We start from the raw sequence: 20,345 nt of genomic DNA, 5'->3' as shown, positions 1-20,345 counted from the left end.
AAAGGCTGAGATGGAAAAGCCAGCAGGATCTGGGATGAGTAACCTCCACTTACACCCAACATTTATCCAGGTGATGGAACAGAATGTGCAGTGCCAAGAGCAAGGACTCTGTTTAGCTTTGTAAAACAAAGCTTGTCACCTCTCTCAAATCTTTTAGTTGCTTTTTCCTCTAAATACACTAACCCCAAGCACAAGTTTGTTGCCAGCTCCAGCACTACCTAAACCTGCTGTTCCTCCCTGGCATCACTAGATACCTAAGAAGGGACAAGCTGATCAACCTTCCTTAAGAGAGACATTATTTTTCTCTATTTGACCATTTGTTTGCATCAAATACAAACAGACACAGGTCACAATTCATCCCATGCAAACTCAGGTGCTTCAACAGAGCCCTGCAGGCTGCCCCTACACTCACAGGAATCAAAAAAATAATAGAAAAAGATGCTTTTTGGTATAATTTGTGCTGTCCCACAGCAGAGATCTAGAAATTAAGATCTAGAAACACTTTGCATACTTATTTTTCTCTGCCAAGGTGGCAATTCAGCAGGTAAATTGTGTGCTGCAGATAGATGATGATAGATAAGATGAATTCTACTCATATTACATTGGAGACCACTCAGCTCAATCTCAGCCCTGTGAGACTGAGCAAGGTCTAAACCAAAAAAAAAAAGCTTAAAAAACCCTCTTTTGAATAAAACAAACCACAATTTATCCAAGTCTCCCTTAGAAACCCTTTGGTGACTCACAAAACCTCCTGCAGCCGTGGCTGTTTTTTTGAAAGAACGAGCAGCAGAGCCTGCTGCCTTGGACCTGGAGCTGCTGCTTACCTCAGGATGATGTGCACAGACTCCAGCCTGGATGTGATGTAAGCTTTTGTGACCTCTGGTGTGTATGTTTCAAGCATGTGAGGCTCTGTGGCCTTCACGTAGGGCACGGATGCAGCCAGGCGCTGCCACAGGCTTAGGAGATAGTGAACGCTGTTGGGGGCAAACTCCCAGTGCTAGCAGGAGCCCAGAGAGAGACAAGAAAAGGGAACTAGTGAGTTATGGCCTTGGTTCTTTCCCCCAGATTAAAGTCTTGCAGCTCTAGATACAGCAACATCTAAAAGATTCAGTGATCCTGAAGCAAAGGCTTTGGTCCCAAACTGCTGCTGAACTCCAACCGTAGCGTGCTGCAGGCAGCTCCCCACACAGAATGTACAGTTTAAAGCCATTTTCCAGATTAATATTAAAATTTAACAAACTGAAGCATTATATTTGCCAGCCTTCATTTTTTTAAACCACATTCTGTGCAGGGGTGTAGTTATAAGCTGTATACTTGTGGAAAACTCCATGGGAATACGGGATGATATTCCTATTACTAGCAATTCCTCCAACTGCATTTTAATAGTGAAGTGATACACCATTCTAAAAATAAACCTTATTTAACAAGTTTTTGGTGGTTTTTTCTTTCCCTGCTAGGACACAGAAAGACTCTGGAGGCATAGCAACCCTGCCTTCCCCCACGCACTGCTCCTGTTCCATTCAGGAGGAATTCACAGAATAATCAGTGCCACACAGCAGGATTCTGCCCCAGAGCCCACAGGGGTTTTGGTAAAAATAACACCCAGCAAATTAAGGGGCAAAGAACAGAGGAGAGGGTTCTAACTTTGTTTCAAGAGGAGAGAAGTGGCATCCCCAGCTATGGAAGGGAAGGAAAAGCCATTTTGTACCTGCAGGCTGGTGACGGTGAAGTTGGCAATGAGTCGGATGACCTCGGGGTAGTTCTCCACCTTCACCAGCTCTCCCAGCTGGTAATTGCTTTTCAACCGGGCCAGCAATCGACAGAATTCATGGTAGTTATTGGGGTCTGACAAGCTCTGTGAGGAGGAAGAAGCCAGAGGAGGACTGAGAAACAACAGCACTTTGTAACACGTGGTTGGAACAGTAGGAAAAACAGCAGCGAGATGTTGTCCCCTTATCCCCAGGGCCACAAGTGGCACACGTCCATCAGGAATTGGGTGGAGGAGCTTGATGCAGAGGAAGCAGAGACAATTTCATCCCCAAATACTCACCTGGGGGTTTTCCAGTATTCGTTTGACTCCATCGACGAGATGAGATAAAAACTTTGCTCGTTCGGCGTTGTTGAAGAGGGATCTGCGTACAGAGGCTATCTGCACTAAGCAGGATAAAACCTAAAAGGAGCACCCAGAATAAACCAAAAGGGAGGGATTAGAGCAATAAAACAACCAGCATGTTCCCTTTTCATGAGGCAACAAATCGTTTAAGCCTGATGCTCCTTTGCATGCTGTGCAACGGCTCCTTCGCTTCAAAAGAGGATTTGAAACTGCAGCCATCAGCCCACAGCACCCAAAGCAACAACAGCTCCACCCCAAGAGCCAAAAGGGTGCACCAAATTCTGCTAGGCAGCCCCCAAATTGGTGGGATCTCAGATGGAGAATGCAGATTGCATAAGGTTGGAAACACACGAGGACACAGCTAGTAAACTCCATGTGGAGAAGTATTGCAGAGGAGAGAAGATTGGCAAGAAAATAATATTAAGTTGTTCTCAACCCAGAGCTCTGAAATGGAAAGTAAATTCCAGCTGCAGTGGGAACAGGCTGGTGAACTGGGTCTGAAGAGCAGCAGATGATGAACCCCTCCCCTGGCCACAAGGCCCCATTCCCCCTGACCAGTGTAAGAACTCCCTGCTCAACACCCAGCCTCTCACTCTTATATTTGCTGATCAAAGAGGCAAGACAATTAGAGGAGTAATTGCTTCAGATTTCTCTTCATTCACAACAACAAAAAAAGGAGTCTCACACTGTTAAAAGTCTCTCATGAATATTTGAGGTTCTAATTCAGAGCTAGCAAGTAACCCTTCAACATAATGAACAGTTCTGAGAGTCTCAGAGGACAAAACACTTCAGAAGGACCCTTCCCTCCCTAGCCAAGGGGCACTTTTCATTGTAGCACTAATTAGGAAAAATATTTATCCGATAGATAAATCCCTGGCAGGCAATTTTTTTTTTTTTTTCAAGAAGAAATAATCCAACTTTTCATTCAGTTGTGCCATTGGCCATTTCATCCAGCTGGGACGTGGCCCAGTTTTGAAGTGTGGAAGGAGAAATCGTGTTCCTTGGTTGTGCTACCTTCTCACAGTGTGGTTCAGGATCAACTCAGCTGCCTGCTGGAAATAACATAAGCTGCATCCCTCAAAAAGGGCTTACTGGCAGAGAGCAGGAAGAGTCTGGGCTATGCAAGGACAAAGAAGTAGGTTGGACTTCCAGTAAACAAGGTGCTCTTAGGTCAAATGCCAAACCTGCAGCATCAGAACTAGCAGCAGCAGCACTGGAGCAGCCTCCCCTGTGTTGCAACAGCACGAGGCAGTGCCCTCAAAGCCAAGGGAGCTGTCTGAGGTCAGCTTGAACTGACAGAGAGGCTCCCAGATGAATCCTAAAAACCCCTTCTGTAAGGAAAAAATAAGCACTAAACTTACCAGAGGAGAAAACGAAGGAGGGATGGAATGATAAAGATCAAAAAACAACTGAAGGGTCGAAGAATCCAAGAATGCTGAAACAGAACAGAGTATTTTACTGAGAACAGCTCCAATTATCCCTGGGTCTAATGCTTATCTTATCAACAGCAGCATGTGACTTGTCACAGGGAGCACCACCCTACAAAAAAAAAACCTCCAAATGATTCTATATTTTTACCCCAGAAAGAAAACAAACCCCTGGCACTTGGTACTACGAGAAAACCACAGGAGAATATTTTAAGACAATCTGTGATGCTGCCTGCAAAGTGACTGGTGAGAACAGAGAGGCTGCTGAGAACAGGACCCTACATATTTGTTATTTATATTAGTTTTTGAAAAACCCACAACTATTTATTGGTTCTGGGCTTGGCAAGTGGAAGAGTGGAAAGGCAGAGGAGCCTCTTTACAAGCTCAAGACAGCCAACCCAAACTGAACTGTGTGTGTAGCTGCACCAAGGCAAGGCTGATTTCACTGCATGCACAAGTTCATCTGTGAAGCACAGAGAGAGCTTTAGCAAGTCCCCCCAGCTTTCAGCTGGTATTAGCCCTCTTCTTCCAGCAAGATTACCTGATCTCCAACTGGTTGGGATCTGCACAGTGCAAAGATCATCTGAGGACTCGTCTGTGGATGTGCCAATGAAATCAAAGTTCAGGCAATTATGGGTGAGCTTAAGAAGCTGCATGAGCAGACCATGCTGGCTTTCATCATTGAGATTCAGGTTCTTCCCAGAAGCCTAAAAAAACACATCAGATTAAAAAAAAGAAGAAAAAAAAAAACATATCAAGGTGACAGCTGAGTTTAATTCTACTTTAAATGGCATGTGGCAATCCTAAAGATCACCTGCCACAAGCCCCAGCTCTCACACACTTTTACAGGCAGTGTGTGTATTTACATGAGGTGGAGAAACAGGCAGCACTTTGCTCTGCTTGCACTGCACAGGAGAAAAGCAGCCAGGCTTGCCAGCTTGCAATTATACTCTGCAATCCAGGAGAGAAATTCTTATTAAGGTTACACACAAGAATGTCTTTTCTGCCTGACAAGCACTTAGCAGCAGGGAATCCTGTTGCTCCACCCGAGCCCTCGGATGGAAACGAGCACCCAGATGAGCTGGGATGAGCCCTGCTCTGGTTACATCTGCTATGGGCAGGGAAAACATCAACACTCAAGGAACACAAAGAACTCCAGGGACACAAACTGCTGGGTCGTTTCCCTGCAGTTTAAATGGAGCAGTTGGGTCTGTAGCCCAGGGTCAGGCCAGCCCGTTTAGCCTTTGTATTGTCGATCTGTACTTAAAATCTAATTTTTTTCTACCTTAATTCTACTGCAAATAACACACTGCTCCTTGCTGACACTGTCCAGGGCAGTGCCAGGGGCCACTGGAAGGTCTTCCTTCCTCTCTCCACGAAGACTTATTCTTCTGGGGCTGCTTAAACACATCATTTTACAGACATGGATACAGATGTGAGCATCAGTTTCTCACAGCCCACTCAAAAAGATCACCTTGGAAACTTCTACTTTATATATAGAAGCTTGAGACAGTTACTATTAGGCTAAAAAAGACATAACTTAGGTAAGTGGGTGTTTAATCACAGGAAAACAAGGATGTTGCATGAGACAACAGAAAACATTGCAGCCTGGCTCAAAGCACAGCATCTCAAGGAACAAAAGTAAGGGGATTAAGAGCTAGGGTGGAAAACTGGAGGTTTCCCTCTGAGACAAGCAGGTCTTCCTAGTCTCCAAGTCCCCATGGTCATGCAGGAACAGCAGCATGGGCAACAGCTTAGGCAGAGCTACACATAGAGGACAACAGCAAGAGTGCAGTTCTCTCTGGAGTTCACCTTGTTACCCAGGCTAACAAGGGCTGCTTTACTCCTCCTGGTTGAGCACAAGCACTTGTTGAAGTTTCTCCCTAAAGTCTGGGCAGTTTTAAGGACTCTGTCCTGTCTGTTCCTCCCCATTCCCTTTTTTTTCACAAAACTAGAGGAGTCTCTTTATTTGTGAGACCCTCCAATTGATCAGGAAATGCTCCTGAAATAAGGCAATGAATTGCCAGAGGTGTTAAGGTTCTGGAGGATGGGTGCATGGGAAAGGAGGATGAGTGTGACTGCACAAGCCTTGCTTCCTTCAGGAACCAGGAGGAGAAAAAAAGATCAAATCACACCCACGTACCCACCTTTATCAGTGACAGAAACAGAGCTGCTCCTTTCCAGAGAGCTTATTTCCTTTTTGCTCCTTTTGTGCTATTGGTCAACTTGGACACTTCACTCAGCTGGCAGGATAAAAATCCAGCTAATCAAACCTGTGCTACTGCCACTCAGGTTACTGGGGCAGGATTGCCCATAAAGGGTTCTTCCTGAAGGCATCATTAAACTCCAGGTTAGCTTTTTAGGAAAGAAATCTGATGCAGAATCAAGAATTTTCTTCAGATAATCTACCTGCTTACAAAATGTTACTTCAGCTGAACAAAAAGCTGCTTTTTAGGAGTATAAAATCCAGCCCTAGTAGCAGAACATTTCTTGTCCCAAGCTAAGTATTTTTAAAGCAAGTTAATTCATGTGTGACAGCACAAAATAAAAACCTGTGGAACCCAAAACAGTCTGAGCTAAAACATCAAGGACAAACTTCAGTCTCAAGTCTACTATATGTCTCTTCAGCAGCATTTCTTCTCTCACCACGTGGATTTTAAACTGAAGTTAAAAAAAAGACAGGACTTATTTTACAGGAAACCTATAAAATGTCCATACTGTGTATCACATATTTAAAATGTAAATCAAACACCTCATCTCTTTCCTGATGCTTTCAGACAGGAAAGCTTAACTCAAGCCTCATGATCCAGGCATGTATGTTCAACCACAGTTGTTGAGAAGAGTTGTGTTGCTCTGCTTGTGTCACCCTCATTTGTTTCTCCTTAACACAAACCTAAGTCAAACCTTTCCTGAAAAACAAGTCCAGAACAAGAGTGCCTCTTCCAAGGGAGTTGCAGCAGAGGCAACTTCAGCCCAACATCTGTTGTCCCTACAGCCCCCAAGAGAGATGCTGAATGATCATTTCCTTACCTGTTTCAGTAAATTGCATGAGAGTGTGAAAATATCAAATAAGGATGAATCTCGGAAGGAAGAGGCTATTTTCCTGTGCTTGGTCAGGGGATGAGTAGTATCCGCCTGGGCAGAGAGAAAACCAGTGTTTAGAACTGACAGGCAGAGGTGGAACAAGACCAGCAGAACCTCCCAAGAACCTTGCTAAGCACTGGGCCATCAAGGTTTCTCTCCCCACACCAGCTGGCTGAACCAGGGGGACACGCTGCCAGGGTGGGGTGTGCTGCTGCTGCAGAAGAGGGGTTCTTCCAGGGATAAAATCACACTTATTGCTGGCTGATGATAGCATCTACCACCTACCATACTTACAAAGCAGCTTCCCTGCCAGAAAGCAGGGCTGGTTTTACTCTCATCTCTTCCAAAGCAGGATGGGCAGCAGCGTTTTCACCAGCTCTTAAGTTATTTTAGAAACTTGAACGCTGCTTTCTAACGTGCTCCAAACTCCTGGGAGTTAAATCCTACCTGAAGCCGCTGGGCAGACACATGAGCAACTACTAGAAATTCTAATTCCCCTCCTGAACCTGCACAGATGAGAAGAAAACTAGAAGGACAGTTAAGCAGTGACAGCCAGCTTGGACTTTGCTGTATCTGTTACAAACTCCAGCTCTGGACCTCTCGCCGGATCCGAACGAGAAGCTGACATATGATGTAAGAGGCAAACACACACATGTTGCTTTATGCTGGGTGACAAAGTCTCCAATTGATTCAACCATTCTGGCACAGGCCAGCACAGGGATCAGCAGCACAACTTATGTCACTTCACAGACTGTTTTCTAGGGAGAGGAGAGGAGGGAAGTGATACTTCAGGGTTTTGCCATTAATTTGGACACAGGCTGGCAGCATTCTGCTTGCCTGGGATGAGTTATCTGATGGGTAGCCAGTTATCATAGTGGGCTGGAGCCTTCTTGCAGCCCAGTGCAGAGAGGCATGCTGTGAATCTCCATTTTCTTTAGGCTTTTGTTATTCTACAGCTGTTTACTGTAAATATCCACCTAAATATTCCAGCATTGCAGGAAGCAGCACAGCTCCAACCACTGTGGAGCTCACTTTCCCCTGGTAACCCTCACAACAACCCCACAGAGGATGCAAACACCCTGGTCTCTTATATTAAAGGTTAAAAAGAGAAGCTCTGCATCACCCAGAAGCTGGTGGCAGATCAGAACTGGAATTCTGATGTTTGAATTATAGTTCCCCAGCTCGTGCTGTGAAGATTTCAGGGTCTTTAAGAAAATGAGCATCATTTACTCTCTTCATCAGCATTAGAAATCTCACAGAATTCTGGGCTTGTGGCAAATGAGAGTTTCTTTTCTTTACTATGAGGTCGTGTGCTGAAGTCTGTGAACTTCTACACCACAGTGGACACCCAAGAACCTCAGGGTAAGCCTGTGCAGTACTTAACAGGGTGGAAAGTGATACTTCCAGTCACTAGCACTTTGTTTTATTTGTACTGTGAGCTGCTGGAATAAAAGCTTTAGAAAACAGAGCTCCAGAAAATTCAGCTCTCACACAACATAGATGGAAGTTTAATATCCAAAAAAGCCTGAAGAGAAGCCCCAGAAAGGTGTTTTTTTGAGTTTTTTTGCCATGGACATGACCCCACTCTGACGAGTGGGCACGTTGGCAGTTTTATTATTTTATAATTAATGGCACTTTTCGACTTTCCAAGATGAGTCATTGAATCCAGCCCTGTGCAATTGCTGGCACAAAGCACAGAATGAGCAGTAAACTGTGGCAGATTTAATATCCAAGATATCAAGAAGAGATTTTTTTGATTAAAGTCTAATTTCATTGCTTATTTTAGCATCAACCTGTGGAGACTGTGGAACTGGGACGGGTGCCAGTTTCTGTGCTGATTTTTCTCCTGTGAGCAGGAGCTGTGGCCCTGGAGAAAGGTGCTGACAGACATGTGCTCATTTATGAGCAGACTTGCATCCATCCCTGATGCAAGGAAGTGAAGGACCAGCCCTCTGTGGAGGTGGAGTCGAGGCTGTACAGAAGCCTGGGCAAGGAAACTAGCAGGGACAAGATATAACTTGAAAGTTAGGAGATCTATGGGTTAAGATTTACTGCTCAGGCCAGGCTTGAAGAATGGAAGTGAATTTGGGGTCTGGGACAGATGCAGAAGCCATTCAGATTACAGCACAAGGCTCAGGAAGTTCAGAGGTGCTGAACTTCAAGTCCAGCAGAAGAAATTGGTGCTTTGCCTTGGCCAGGATAAAACCCTCTCCTCCATTTTCAGTTCTGAAAACAACCTGTAACCATCCTTCAGACAGGATAAAACCCTCTCCTCCATTTTCAGAAAACAACCTGTAACCATCCTTCAAATCTCACTGGAGGATCTCTCTGTTCCAGTGCCTGGATTAGTTCATGTACCAGCAAAAAAGCAAGGTTACTTTCCTCAGAAAGATCTTAAAATCCAAACATGTAGTTACTGCTGGTCCTCTTGGCAAAATCAGAGACATTTATACAGGTGGCAGCCCCTGTGCTGACTCAGGACTGTGGCAGCCAGCAAGAGTGCTGCAGAAAAACTACAGGTGCTGTGAGGATAATGATGGAAGCTCAGATAGCACCAAGTAAAGCCACACTTTCAACATAACTCCTGAGAGGCAGTGTAATGTTAGAGGGCTCCATGAACCACCAAATAACCAACCTGGAAAGATCTGCTGTGGTTGTGTGAGGGACTCAGCCCTGATCCACCAGCAGAATTTGAGAACTGCTCGCTGGGAAGGCTGTGAAATTTAGTACTGAGTGAAAAGGATGCTTGAAAAATCTGGACAATTTGACAAATCCTCTTTGTTTCATCTCCCTGGTCAGCCTGGAGGAGGGCACAGTCCGTTCACTTCTTGGCATGAGGATGTTGTGAGCTGAACAAAGCCCAGGGGCACACAAAGGAAGGTGCTGGGGGGTGTCCTCACACTCAGGGCTTTGGCCTTTCTAGGTAGCTGCTTAGCATTTGTTCTGTTCTTTTTCATCTCAGAAGATTACATTGAAAAATGAAAGGAGATGGAAGATGCCAGTGAAACAAAACAATTCCTCAGAACAGGAGGTTTCAGCATCTTACCACAACAATAAATGACTGCATAAAAATAACAAAAAAGGAAAAAGAAAACACTCCCCCACACACACAACACCCCCAACCAAAACAACCCCCAGAACAATGCCCAGACACACAGCAGGACACAACAATATGAATGAGAAAATTGGACACTTACTTCACTGAGGAAGGCTGTAGCACTTACTTGATTAATTTCATTCGTTAGTTGGGACAGGATTGTCACTCCTATGATGCAGTGCTCTACACTATCCTGAGGAAGGAAAAGGGGACATGGAAAGCAGTCAGCAGGGCCAGGAAATTCTCACTAAACTTCACTGCCACTCAAAGGCCTTTCTGCTTGGAAGATTTCTGCACGTGTTTGCCTAGAAATGCTTGATCTTAGTGATATTGTGACATCAAAAAAGCCCACGAGCCATACCAAGGAGAGAATTCAAAATGTGCTTTGAAAGTCCTGGATGTTGTTGACAATATAAATAAAAGGAGCTAATAAAAAAACAAGCTCCTTTTGTGTAATAGTTTAATCAATAGATTTGTGTTAGGCCCTAACTCTGAAGAGACTTATTTATATTTATTTACTTCAGTTTAATTTTAACAGAGGCTTTGAGAAAACGTGCAGAAATTTTTGCAAGGATAAATATTAAAGTTGCCAGATGAAAACTCTGGGAAATACACTTTTTTTTTTTCTTCCCCCCCCAATTTAAACTACAGACCTTGAACATGAGGAGTAGCAGCTGAGCAAGTTCCTCCACAGGCCCCTGCCAAGGGCAGCCCATCTCCCAGTGAAGGGAGTCCATTCTTCACAGCCCCTCCAGCCCCTGAGACTCCCAACAAGGGCCCAATTGTGAAAAACAGCCTGTTCCAGACACCTCCTCACCAGAAATGGTAACTCATTTATCAAATGACTTAAGAGAAACAACCTGTATTGTTCCTTTGCCCCAGTTTCTCTTCTGTAACTAATAAATGATGTTGCCTTCCCTAGCTCCACCTTGGTTGGCACCTTCTGCACAAATTGCCCTGATGTCCAGCTTCAAAGACTGGATTCAGCTGCAATAGGGAAATTCAAGTGGATTTAGGCTTGGGACCTTGGACACTTCTTCCCTGGAGCCAGCTCTTGAGGACAGTCTCAGTATTTACACCATAACATCCAAACCTTGCTGAAGCAGGTCTTTAAAACACCTCAGCCTCCTGTGCACTTCAGTGGCCAGAGCAGGTTGAACAAATGAGAACAGACCACGTCAAACTAACACAGCAAGTAGATATTCACACAGCTGAAGCAGGTCTTTAAAACACCTCAGTCTCCTGTGCACTTCACTGGCCAGAGCAGGTTGAACGAATGAGAACAGACCACCTCAAACTAACACAGTGAGTAGATATTCACAGCATTTAATGAGGTTTCTGATTAAAAAACTCACACATTCCCCATTGTCATCAGCCAGGTCAGCTAAAAGCACCCACAAGCCATTTGGGAGAGTTAGCAGCCCAGAAAGCAATGGGATTTTTAAATTACTGAACACCTTCCAGATCCTACATCACTGCAGACACTTGTAAATGCCTACAGGAATAATAGTGAGCTTATTTTCTGGATGTCCACACTCTACACCCCAGAATTAAAGCCTTGTACACACATCTCCCCTTCCTACTGGGAAAAACTTCTGGTCATTTTGATCTCTTCTATCGTCTTCCTCCAACTTTTGATTTCAGGACAAATTTCAGAGGCAATAAATCAATATTCAGTGTCCCAGGACTCGGTGATCTCTCTGGAAGGAAGTTTCAGTTTGGAGACAGCTCTTGATAAAAATGCCACCTTGTAGCTATACAGGTTTTTGGGTTTGGGATGAAATCCTATGGTAGGGTGAGAGCACCTATGCTTGTGAAACAACCAGCAGGACTTGTAAAGAGAATTGTTAATAATCATGTCTGTGTAACATGCTGGTTTTAATTACAGAATCACAGCCTTGTTTGGGTTAGAAGGGACCTTTCAAGGTTATCTAGTCCTGCCATGAGCAGGGACATCAACTCCATCACATTGCTCCCTTTGTTATGACAACTCAGCTCAACACCAAACACGCCGACTTCCAAATCCCACAAGGTTGTGTGGTCATAACAGATCTGACCTGTAAAAACCTTGTGACATCTGTGATCACGTTCCTGAAGACATATTCATCCTTCTGACAGTCAAACCAGCCCAACTTTGTGATCCTGGCGTAGAGCTGGATTAGTGCTTGCGTGACAAACGTTGCCAGCTTTGGCCTAGTGGCAAGATAGTTGAGCACATAGTTCCCTGGAAGACAGAGGAGAGGTGGGTCTGTAGGCAAAGATTTGGCAGAGGGAACAGAGATGGCAACACTGAGAAGGGAAAGCATCTTTTTGAAAGCTGTTTAAAAATAAGACTCGGCAGAGAAATGGGCTGGATGCAAATGCTGAGGTTTTACTTGTGCCCTTAGCACATTTACTACATCATCTGTGCAAAAGGAAGCAGACTGAGTGGCACTCTGACTCCTTCATCCTAGGAAAGGAAGATTGGGCCATTCTCCAGCACAGAGCACTGGGACAGACTTTTGGGAAAGGCTCTAAGGGATATTTCAGAGCCCCATAAGGGATTTTTCTCTTTTTCAAGAGAGAAATGCCAAGCACTGCATGTATCTTATACTCCAGAAGAAATTCATCAAATGCAGCCAGTTTATTTTTTATTATTATTATTAATTTTACAAGACCACAGAGTCCTCACTCCCTTCCACCTGGAAAGACCCTGTATATTTAACCCTCAATTCCGTTAGCTAACGATATAAATGAAGATGTTTCTTTTTAAGTGACATTTCTTTGCCTTTTGGGCCTAAACCATAAAGCACAGCAGCTCCCAGAAAACCTCCCACCCGTGGATTAAAGGTTGTAGGGGAAATATTCACATTAGTGTGCCCAGGAAGAGGAAAGTCTTGTACTCACGAATATCTATCCGTTGCTCCAATGGTAAAGGGTTGTTTGTGCGTGACACCAGTTTTGTAAGGCATGTAGCTGCCAATAACTGGGAGTAGGAGGACTGTAAAGAGAAAAAAAACCCAAAACACAAAGAGAAGTTTATGGCAAACTGCAGAAGATGAAGCAGCAGTGCTGGATTTGAAGCTAATTGCTCTCTGGAAATGTTAAAGTGTTAATTTAATTGGTAAGGGTGAATGCTTTCCATAGCGTTTATTCTGTGTTTTTATTGACACTGAAGTAAAGCAAATTAGTGTTTGAAGTGTTAAAAACAGAAAGGAAAAGCTTTTAAAGTGGGGAAATCAACAGAACTGCCACTGAAGGCAGGAGTAAAACTGCAAACACAGTCAAACTGCACAAAGTTCCCACCAACACCACCCTTGAAAAAGACAAATTAACCCTCTGAGCTTTTAAGAAGCACTTAAAACTTCTACCTGATTACTAAAACCAGGTTAAAATTCATTTCTTACAGAACATTGAGCTGTAGTTTGATCTGGGGACACAAACAATGGCACTTGACCAGCTAAAAGCCCTGGCTGCACCTGACTCCCCCTGTTAGCCAGGGAAATGATGGGTGCTCTGCATGCTCCAATATCCAGGACCACAGAAAGCTTAGCATCCAAAATGCAGGAAAACTACTTCTTCCAACATTCCCAAGGACAGCTGGGTATAAAGGGAGTTCAGATGGAAATTAAAAAAGCCACAACCCCTCTGGTCAGAGAGGCAATGAATCAAATGCAGAAGTAAAACTGGGCTTTGGGAGCTTTCCTTAAAAAAAAAAAATATGCATAATTTACTTGTCCTCAGGCAAACCAGTTACTAGTTCCTGTAAGCAGAGCTCCAAATGAGTTCATTTGGAACTCCCTGGACTTCAGATTTCACAAAAAGTTAAACAATTTGCATTGTGTAAGTTTGCTAAGCCTGTTCAGAGTCACTCCTCTCCTCCCTCACTCCATCACCTCCTCCTCCTGGAGGACTTAACTCTCCACCACGGGCTCCTATTTTTGGGAACAAGGCCCCAGTCTGATAGGTATGAAACCCAGATGCACACTCTGCCAGAAGTCAAAGCTTGCAAGATCACATGGCAAAGCCATTTTAAACATGATTTGTGCTGAGAGAGAGCAAAAACCAAATGGCCACTTCAAAAGAAGAAAGCTCAAGAAGCCGGGCAGGATTTACTGCTGGCATCTTTCACATCCGTTCTGTAGCACTAATTCTAAAGCACGTGATCTCATTTTCCCCTCTTAAACTGCTGGGTTATTAAGACAACACTATAGCAGGGGCAATTTTCCAAGGAAACATTCCAGAAGGAAACGCTGCTGGGTTTTATCCCCTAGGAACTCTGCGCACCCCACGTTTTCCCCCCCCCCCAAAGCCCCTTGGGGAAGGCAGGAGGCTCCCAAAACCCAGGAAACACCACTGCTGGGATCAGATTTCCAGCTTCAAGCTCTCCCTGAGCAGGTGGCAGCCTGGGAAGAAGGCAGCAAGGCCCACCAGGCATCAACCACCCTCGTCTGTAGGAAGCACTGCGGCGGCAAAATCGGCCACCAGAGCCAAGGGTTTTTTTGGCTGTCCACACAGCACCATCCTGGGTATGGAACAGCCACGCTGCACACCAGACCCTGGGGCTGTTTCTCTTCTCGATGCCCAAAATACTGAAATTCTGGACAATTAGATGGTTTTACATACGCTCCCTCTCTCTAGAAGCAGCTGGCACTTGCTCAGGCAGTCGGGGCTGTTGGTGAACTCCACCAGGGCTTTCTCTGCCTGGAGCCGTGTCGCAGTGTCTGTGGTCTCATAGAGCTGCTTGCACAGGTTCTCTAGCTGGGCTAGGCTCTGGAAGAGAGGAAAACACAGGCCTGAGAAACAAGAGGGTTTGCACTTCAGTTACACAGCAGTTTAATGCAGGTTATACAAGTGTAAATACAGGTAACTTCACTGCTGGCGCCAAGGGAGGAAAACACTCAACTCAGAGTTTGTTTTTAGAAATATTTTGGGGGTGAAAAGAACTTTAAGCTCTTTGAGTCCAACCCTGAGAAACAAGAGGGTTTGCACTTCAGTTACACAGCAGTTTAATGCAGGTTATACAAGTGTAAACACAGGTAACTTCACTGCTGGTGCAAAGGGAGGAAAACACTCAACTCATAGAGTTTGTTTTTAGAAACGTTTTGGGGGTGAAAAGACCTTTAAGCTCTTTGAGCACAACTGTTCTCCCAACACTGCCAGGTCCCCACTGCCCCGTGTCCCTCACCCCACATCTCCACAGCTTGGGAACCCCTCCAGGGGTGGGGACTCCACCACTGCCCTGGGCAGCCTGTTCTTCTTCCATCAATTTAACCCCCTCAACTGCCCACACAGAAATTTCATGGCTACCTCCTAAACCTGACCAAGCACCAAGTTGCCTCCTCATGTTAATCTTTTTATGCCCAAACTCAGGCACCCCATCCCATGGTCAGCCCTTGCCCAGCCTGAATGCACATCACGTGGCTGATGAGCTCTGGAAAAACCTCTTAGATCTCGTGCTGTAATGGTGATAATCCCAATCTGCCCATTTTAACCAGCTCAACCCCACCCTCCCCTTCAGCTTTCCTGTCACACAGCATCCAATCTCCCCCAAACCTGGTTCACATTCCCTTTGCAGGGCACTGGAACAGACTTCAGCATCCCAGGATGCTGGAAGGATTTGCTGTTCAATCTTCTAAGTGACACGTGCCAAAAATAGCTAAAGCAGAAGAGAGCAAAGGAGGGATGGGATGGAGGGTTCTGAGAGGGAAATAAATCCACCAGGCAGATTCCCTGTGCTCAAACAACTGGAAAAATATTTGCCACTAAACTGTGATCCAGGCAGAGGGTTTCCTCCAGTGAAATCTGAGGTGTCCTAGTTCAAAAGGAGTTTCACAGATGGCTATAAATGTTCCCTCAGGTTCTCAGGGCTAGATTAATAACCAGGTATTTTCAACTGCTTCAGGGCTACGTCCTGAGTCTCCAGGGGTAAATCATCACAGGCACACCAGAGCTTCATTTGTAAAAGGCAAGACAGCATCAGTCCCCTCATTTATTTTGGGGGGAGAGATGGTGATGGAAACCTGAGTTATGGGCAGGATCAGTGAGGGATTCTCACCCCACATCACCACACAGAAGTTTTTGAGGCTCAGTTCCTGACAGAGCAGGACCCTCTATAAAAATTCTTACCTTGTACCACATTCCAAAGCTCTGGGGTTTTAAATTTTCATTATTTTTTTAAATAACAGCTTCGTGAAGAATATTATCCTGACAACTTCACTGTTTTAGAGAGATTAGAGAACTTTGCCAAGTGCCAGACAGCAGTCAACATAGTTTTTTGAGAAAAGACTTAAGCTCTGCAATGAAAATCCTCCAGAGCCTAAGAGGAATATATATTATTAACCCTAAAGTATTATAACTTCTGTTATCTCTGGTGAAGCTCTGTCAGCACCTGTCATTTCCCATTACAAACCCACTTCCAGTTATTCCCAGCCAGCTGGAAAACACAGAGGAAGGAGCCTGTTTTCCTGCATCATCTTCAGATACATTTATCTCTATCTTCTTCAAGGACAAAATACCATTTACTCCAAAATCCTCCAGACCATTTATCAAACTGCAAAGCCACCCCATGGGTACGATGGACTGGATCCTCTGCTCAGCCCAGCTCCACAGGGATCCCCCACGAACGCTGAGCTGGAGAGTGTAGTTCCCAATTTCCTAAAAAAAAATAGCTATTTTTAGGAGTTTTTCCATCGCCAGGAGTTAATTCTTTGAGAGTGGGGTTTCCTCACACCTCTGAGAAACGCTGATGCCCTGGGACTGTTTGGTTCTGGGTGACAATAAGCACAGCTCCCTTTGTGTGCCACCAGCCAGGACAAAGCATCCTTGTTTGTGCAGGGATCTGTGCCAGCCTTCCCCTGGACCACAGCCAGTTAACTCCCTCAGAGCCAGGGGAAACACAGGGCCTCCAGTGCTCAAGTGAAACACCTCCACAAAGCCAAGGTGCCCACCAAAGAGCTGCCCCAAGAGCCAGGGTGCTGCTAATGACACTGTGGTGGTTAAACTACAGTTTTCCTAGGAAAAAAAAAATCCCACACGTGGAAAAAGCTGCTCCAAATTATCCAGGAGTGTGAATCTAGCAACTCACCAGGAGTGGAAGTGCACTCCAGTCATGTTAGATTAAGCCAAGTGTCCACACAAGGTTTTAAACTGATTTTTGATATGTAAACCTAGAATCATTAAGGTTGGAAAAGACCCCTAAGATCAAGGCCAGTCCTAAACCAGCACTCCCATGACCACTAAAATGTGTCCTGAAGTGCCTCTTCCACATGTTTTCTGAAGGCCTCCAGGGATGGGGACTCCTGGGCCAACCTTCACCACTCTGCCAGGGAAGAAATTCTGCCTAATATTCAATCTAAACCTCCCCTGGTGCAACTTCAGCTCATTTCCTCTTGCCCTATCATTGCTTCCTTGGGAGAAGAGACCAACCCCCACCTCACTCCAACCTCCTTTCAGGGAGTTGGAGAGAACCAGAAGGTCTCCCCTGAACCTCTTCTTCTCCAGCCTAAACACCCCCAGGTCTCTCAGCCTCTCCTCACAAGCCATGTTCTCCACTTGCTTTCCTGCCCTTCCCTGGACCCTCTCCAGCCCCTCCAGGTCTGTCTCAGTATCTCATCTGTTCCTGCACACTTGTCCTGAGTGTCCCTGTCCAGACAACCCCCAAGTTGGAGTTCACCCCAAATCTACCCATCCCCAGATAGGGAGCTGTGGAGGGGGCTGCAGGATGGAGCATCTGGGGACACAGCTCCAAAGCCTACGAGGGCAACTCAGAGGGGAAAATGATGTCCCAGCTTGGGAGTTTTCATCCATCATTTCAAGGTTGTGAATGATCATTTTAGTTTTTTACTTCATGCCCTCAAATAGCCCTCAAAAAAAAAACCCCAAAACATTTGTGATAAGCTGTAATCAAAACAAATAAAGTCATTTGTTGAAACACATGTAGGAATAATTTTTAGTGTTGTCCCACCAATAAATTTTTTACTTCATGCCCTCAAATAGCCCTCAAAAAAAAAAACCCAAAACATTTGTGATAAGCTGTAATCAAAACAAAGTCATTCGTTGAAAAACACATAGGAATAATTTTTAGGGTTGTCCCCCCAATAAATTTCTTTCCTCTTCTTGTGCCCTAACTCGATCACCTCTCACACATTCAGGAGGAGCAGCTGAGCTGCCCTGACACCACATTTCAGGTTAAATTCCACTGGGAGGTTCAATTTTCAGCACATTTCCAACATTGCCCTGAGGAGGGCTGAGTCTTACTCCAGGTCCCATGGTCAGAAAGGTTCTGGTGTGAGGGGCAGCAGTGAGGAGGGGATTACTGCACGGCAGGGACCAGGCAAGATAAAAACCCCAGACAGTGAAACGATTACACAGGGCAAGAGGTCTGTAGAGCTGAGATAAGGACTCAGGCATGAGACAGCAGAGTGTGTATGACTCCCCAGCATCCTGCTGTGGGCCCCGTTGCTGGATGGCAAGGTGAGCTGAGAAGAAAAATAGCCCTAAAAGCACAATCAAAACTAACCCAAACCTGTGTTTGTTGCTCCTCTGAGAACGAACAGCTTCAAAAACTCTTCCTCCAAGGCTTGGAAACTCCTCCAGGGGTGGGGACTTCATCACAGCCCTGGGCAGCCTGGCACAGCCCAAGGTAAGAAATTGTTCCTCAGGGCCAACCTCAACCTCCCCTGGGGCAACTTGAGGTCGTTTTCTCTTGTCCTTGTTCCTTGGGAGCAGAGCCTGACCCCCCCCTGGCTCCAGGCTCCTGTCAGGAGCTGTGCAGAGCCAGAAGGTCTCCCCTGAGCCTCCTTTGCTCCAGGCTCAGCACCCCCAGCTGCTCCTCAGAAGTTCTCTAGACCCTTCCCCCAGCCCTTTGCCCCCAGAGAAGGGAAGGAGTTGTCCATCAGGGTGGCAGGGAGCTGGTGGGATGGGGACTCCTCGGCCGTGGGGCAGCAGTTGTGATGGTGTTTCAGACCTGCAGAGTCACGGGGACAGCCCCACGTGTCACACACCTCCTCCCATGCCAGCTCCCAGCCTTCCAAATCGCTCTTATCTGCTCCTCACACAAGGACACTGAAATCCCAGGATTTTTCTCCATCTGCACATACTACGTTCTATTAACACCTCCTCATACACCCAAAGTACTTTATGCAGTAGAATAAAAACAACCACACGGTCCAGTTTTGCTCACACGTGGCACTATGAAGGCTAATGGACAACCTGACACACTGATCACCTCCCAGCTAGGAGGAGGTGTCTTAAACCCATACTGAAAAGCCCAAATTTCACTGATTTTTTCACCTAACCCCCTCTCAACCCCAAGTTCAGCACAGATGACGACAGCTCCACTTTTCCTCCTTTGTGTTCCCCCTCCAAAGCCAAGACCCAAACAATACCTACACTTTTCCCTTCAATAAAGTGTGGCAATTAACCCCTGTTCCTGGAAACATGCAGCTTGTTTCAGTGTTCTAAATCCAGCTTCCAGGCATCACATCTCATTATGTCACTCTCTACAAGCCTGAGACAATTTTTGCAAGGAGAATTTGATGAAGTACAACTAGGACAAAAAAAAACCCCACCAAAACAATGTGATGTTTTAATCCATAGATCATGTTTTGGATCCATCTCCTCAAAGTGAAGTTCAGCCCTACGCTGCAGAGCCTGGGAGGATCACACCACACACCCTACCACTGACTCCACCACGCCTGCTTTCTATGTGGTAGAAGTGTTTTTCAACCAGTTTATTTACCAGAAACCAGTCAATTTTTACAAATAATGAGCAAAATTTCCCCACTGACAACGAGGGAAGTTTGCTGGAGACCAACATCCCAGCAGGAGTCGGGGAGTTCCTTTCAGCTGGAACCCTGCACAAGGTCCTGAGCAGAAACTTCCAAACCAACAGCAGGAGCTTTGCATCGTGTTATCACTTCTTTAACTACCCCAAATGCTGAGAAGAAATGAGTTTTCCTCCAGCTCTGGCACCTCCTGCTTCGTGCTACTTCAGCAGCTTGTCCACCGAGAGCAGCCAGGAGGCTCCAAACCTGGCTAAGAAACCCCAACCTCATCAATCTCATTTAGACTACAAGCTACAAAGAAAACTCAGCAGCCTTCAGTGTCTTCCCCCCACGGTGGAGATAAACAACATGCAATCATCTTTAAAATGATAAATACTAGGAGGAGAGTATCAGATACCTAAAAGGAGTCCCCGGGGGCTGCTGTGGGATTGATCTGAGATTACACGGTTGCTTAAGCAACACTCTTCACGTCCACGGGCTGCAGAAAAGCTCCAGGCAGGTTTAGTTCCAAGGAGTTTTGACTTTGCCACGCTGACAGTTCCCATTTTGGAGAATTGGGGAAGGGAGAACTGTGCTCAGCACACTGGAGATGGCAGAGGCTGAAAGGGAGTGGGAGGGTGGGGAGCGAGCACCCAACAGCCCCACAGGCTCAGACACCTCCAATGGACTGTTTGGCTTACAGTAGAATCATCAAATGATTAAAATCATTGAGTCCAACTCATAACCCAGCACTACACCCTGGGTGCATGAAGAACAGGGAGGCCAGCAGGTCCAGGGAGGTTCTGCTCCTCTGCTCTGCCCCAGTGAGGCCACTTTGGGAGGACTGGGTCCAGTTCTGGGCTCCCCAGTTCAAAAGG

General features: G+C 45.7%; 1 protein-coding gene across 1 annotated transcript; it reads right to left on the bottom strand.

Annotated features, from left to right (window-relative positions):
• Window positions 1-820: 820 nt before the first annotated feature.
• LOC103778288 (exportin-7-like) lies at window positions 821-14,496 on the bottom strand (the record flags this gene model as incomplete). Its single annotated transcript, XM_008945869.1, has 10 exons — window positions 821-997; window positions 1,709-1,855; window positions 2,051-2,170; window positions 3,475-3,548; window positions 4,082-4,247; window positions 6,571-6,675; window positions 9,849-9,914; window positions 11,779-11,945; window positions 12,608-12,701; window positions 14,327-14,496. Coding segments are annotated over 10 exons (1,286 nt in total), but the record flags the coding sequence as incomplete, so codon positions are not given.
• Window positions 14,497-20,345: the final 5,849 nt, after the last annotated feature.

Source organism: Merops nubicus, unplaced genomic scaffold (genome assembly GCF_000691845.1).
Source record: "Merops nubicus isolate BGI_N331 unplaced genomic scaffold, ASM69184v1 scaffold218, whole genome shotgun sequence".
Taxonomy (NCBI): Eukaryota; Metazoa; Chordata; class Aves; order Coraciiformes; family Meropidae; genus Merops; species Merops nubicus.
The sequence above is the reverse complement of the archived record's forward strand: the minus strand, read 5'-3'. Positions and strand labels throughout refer to the sequence as shown.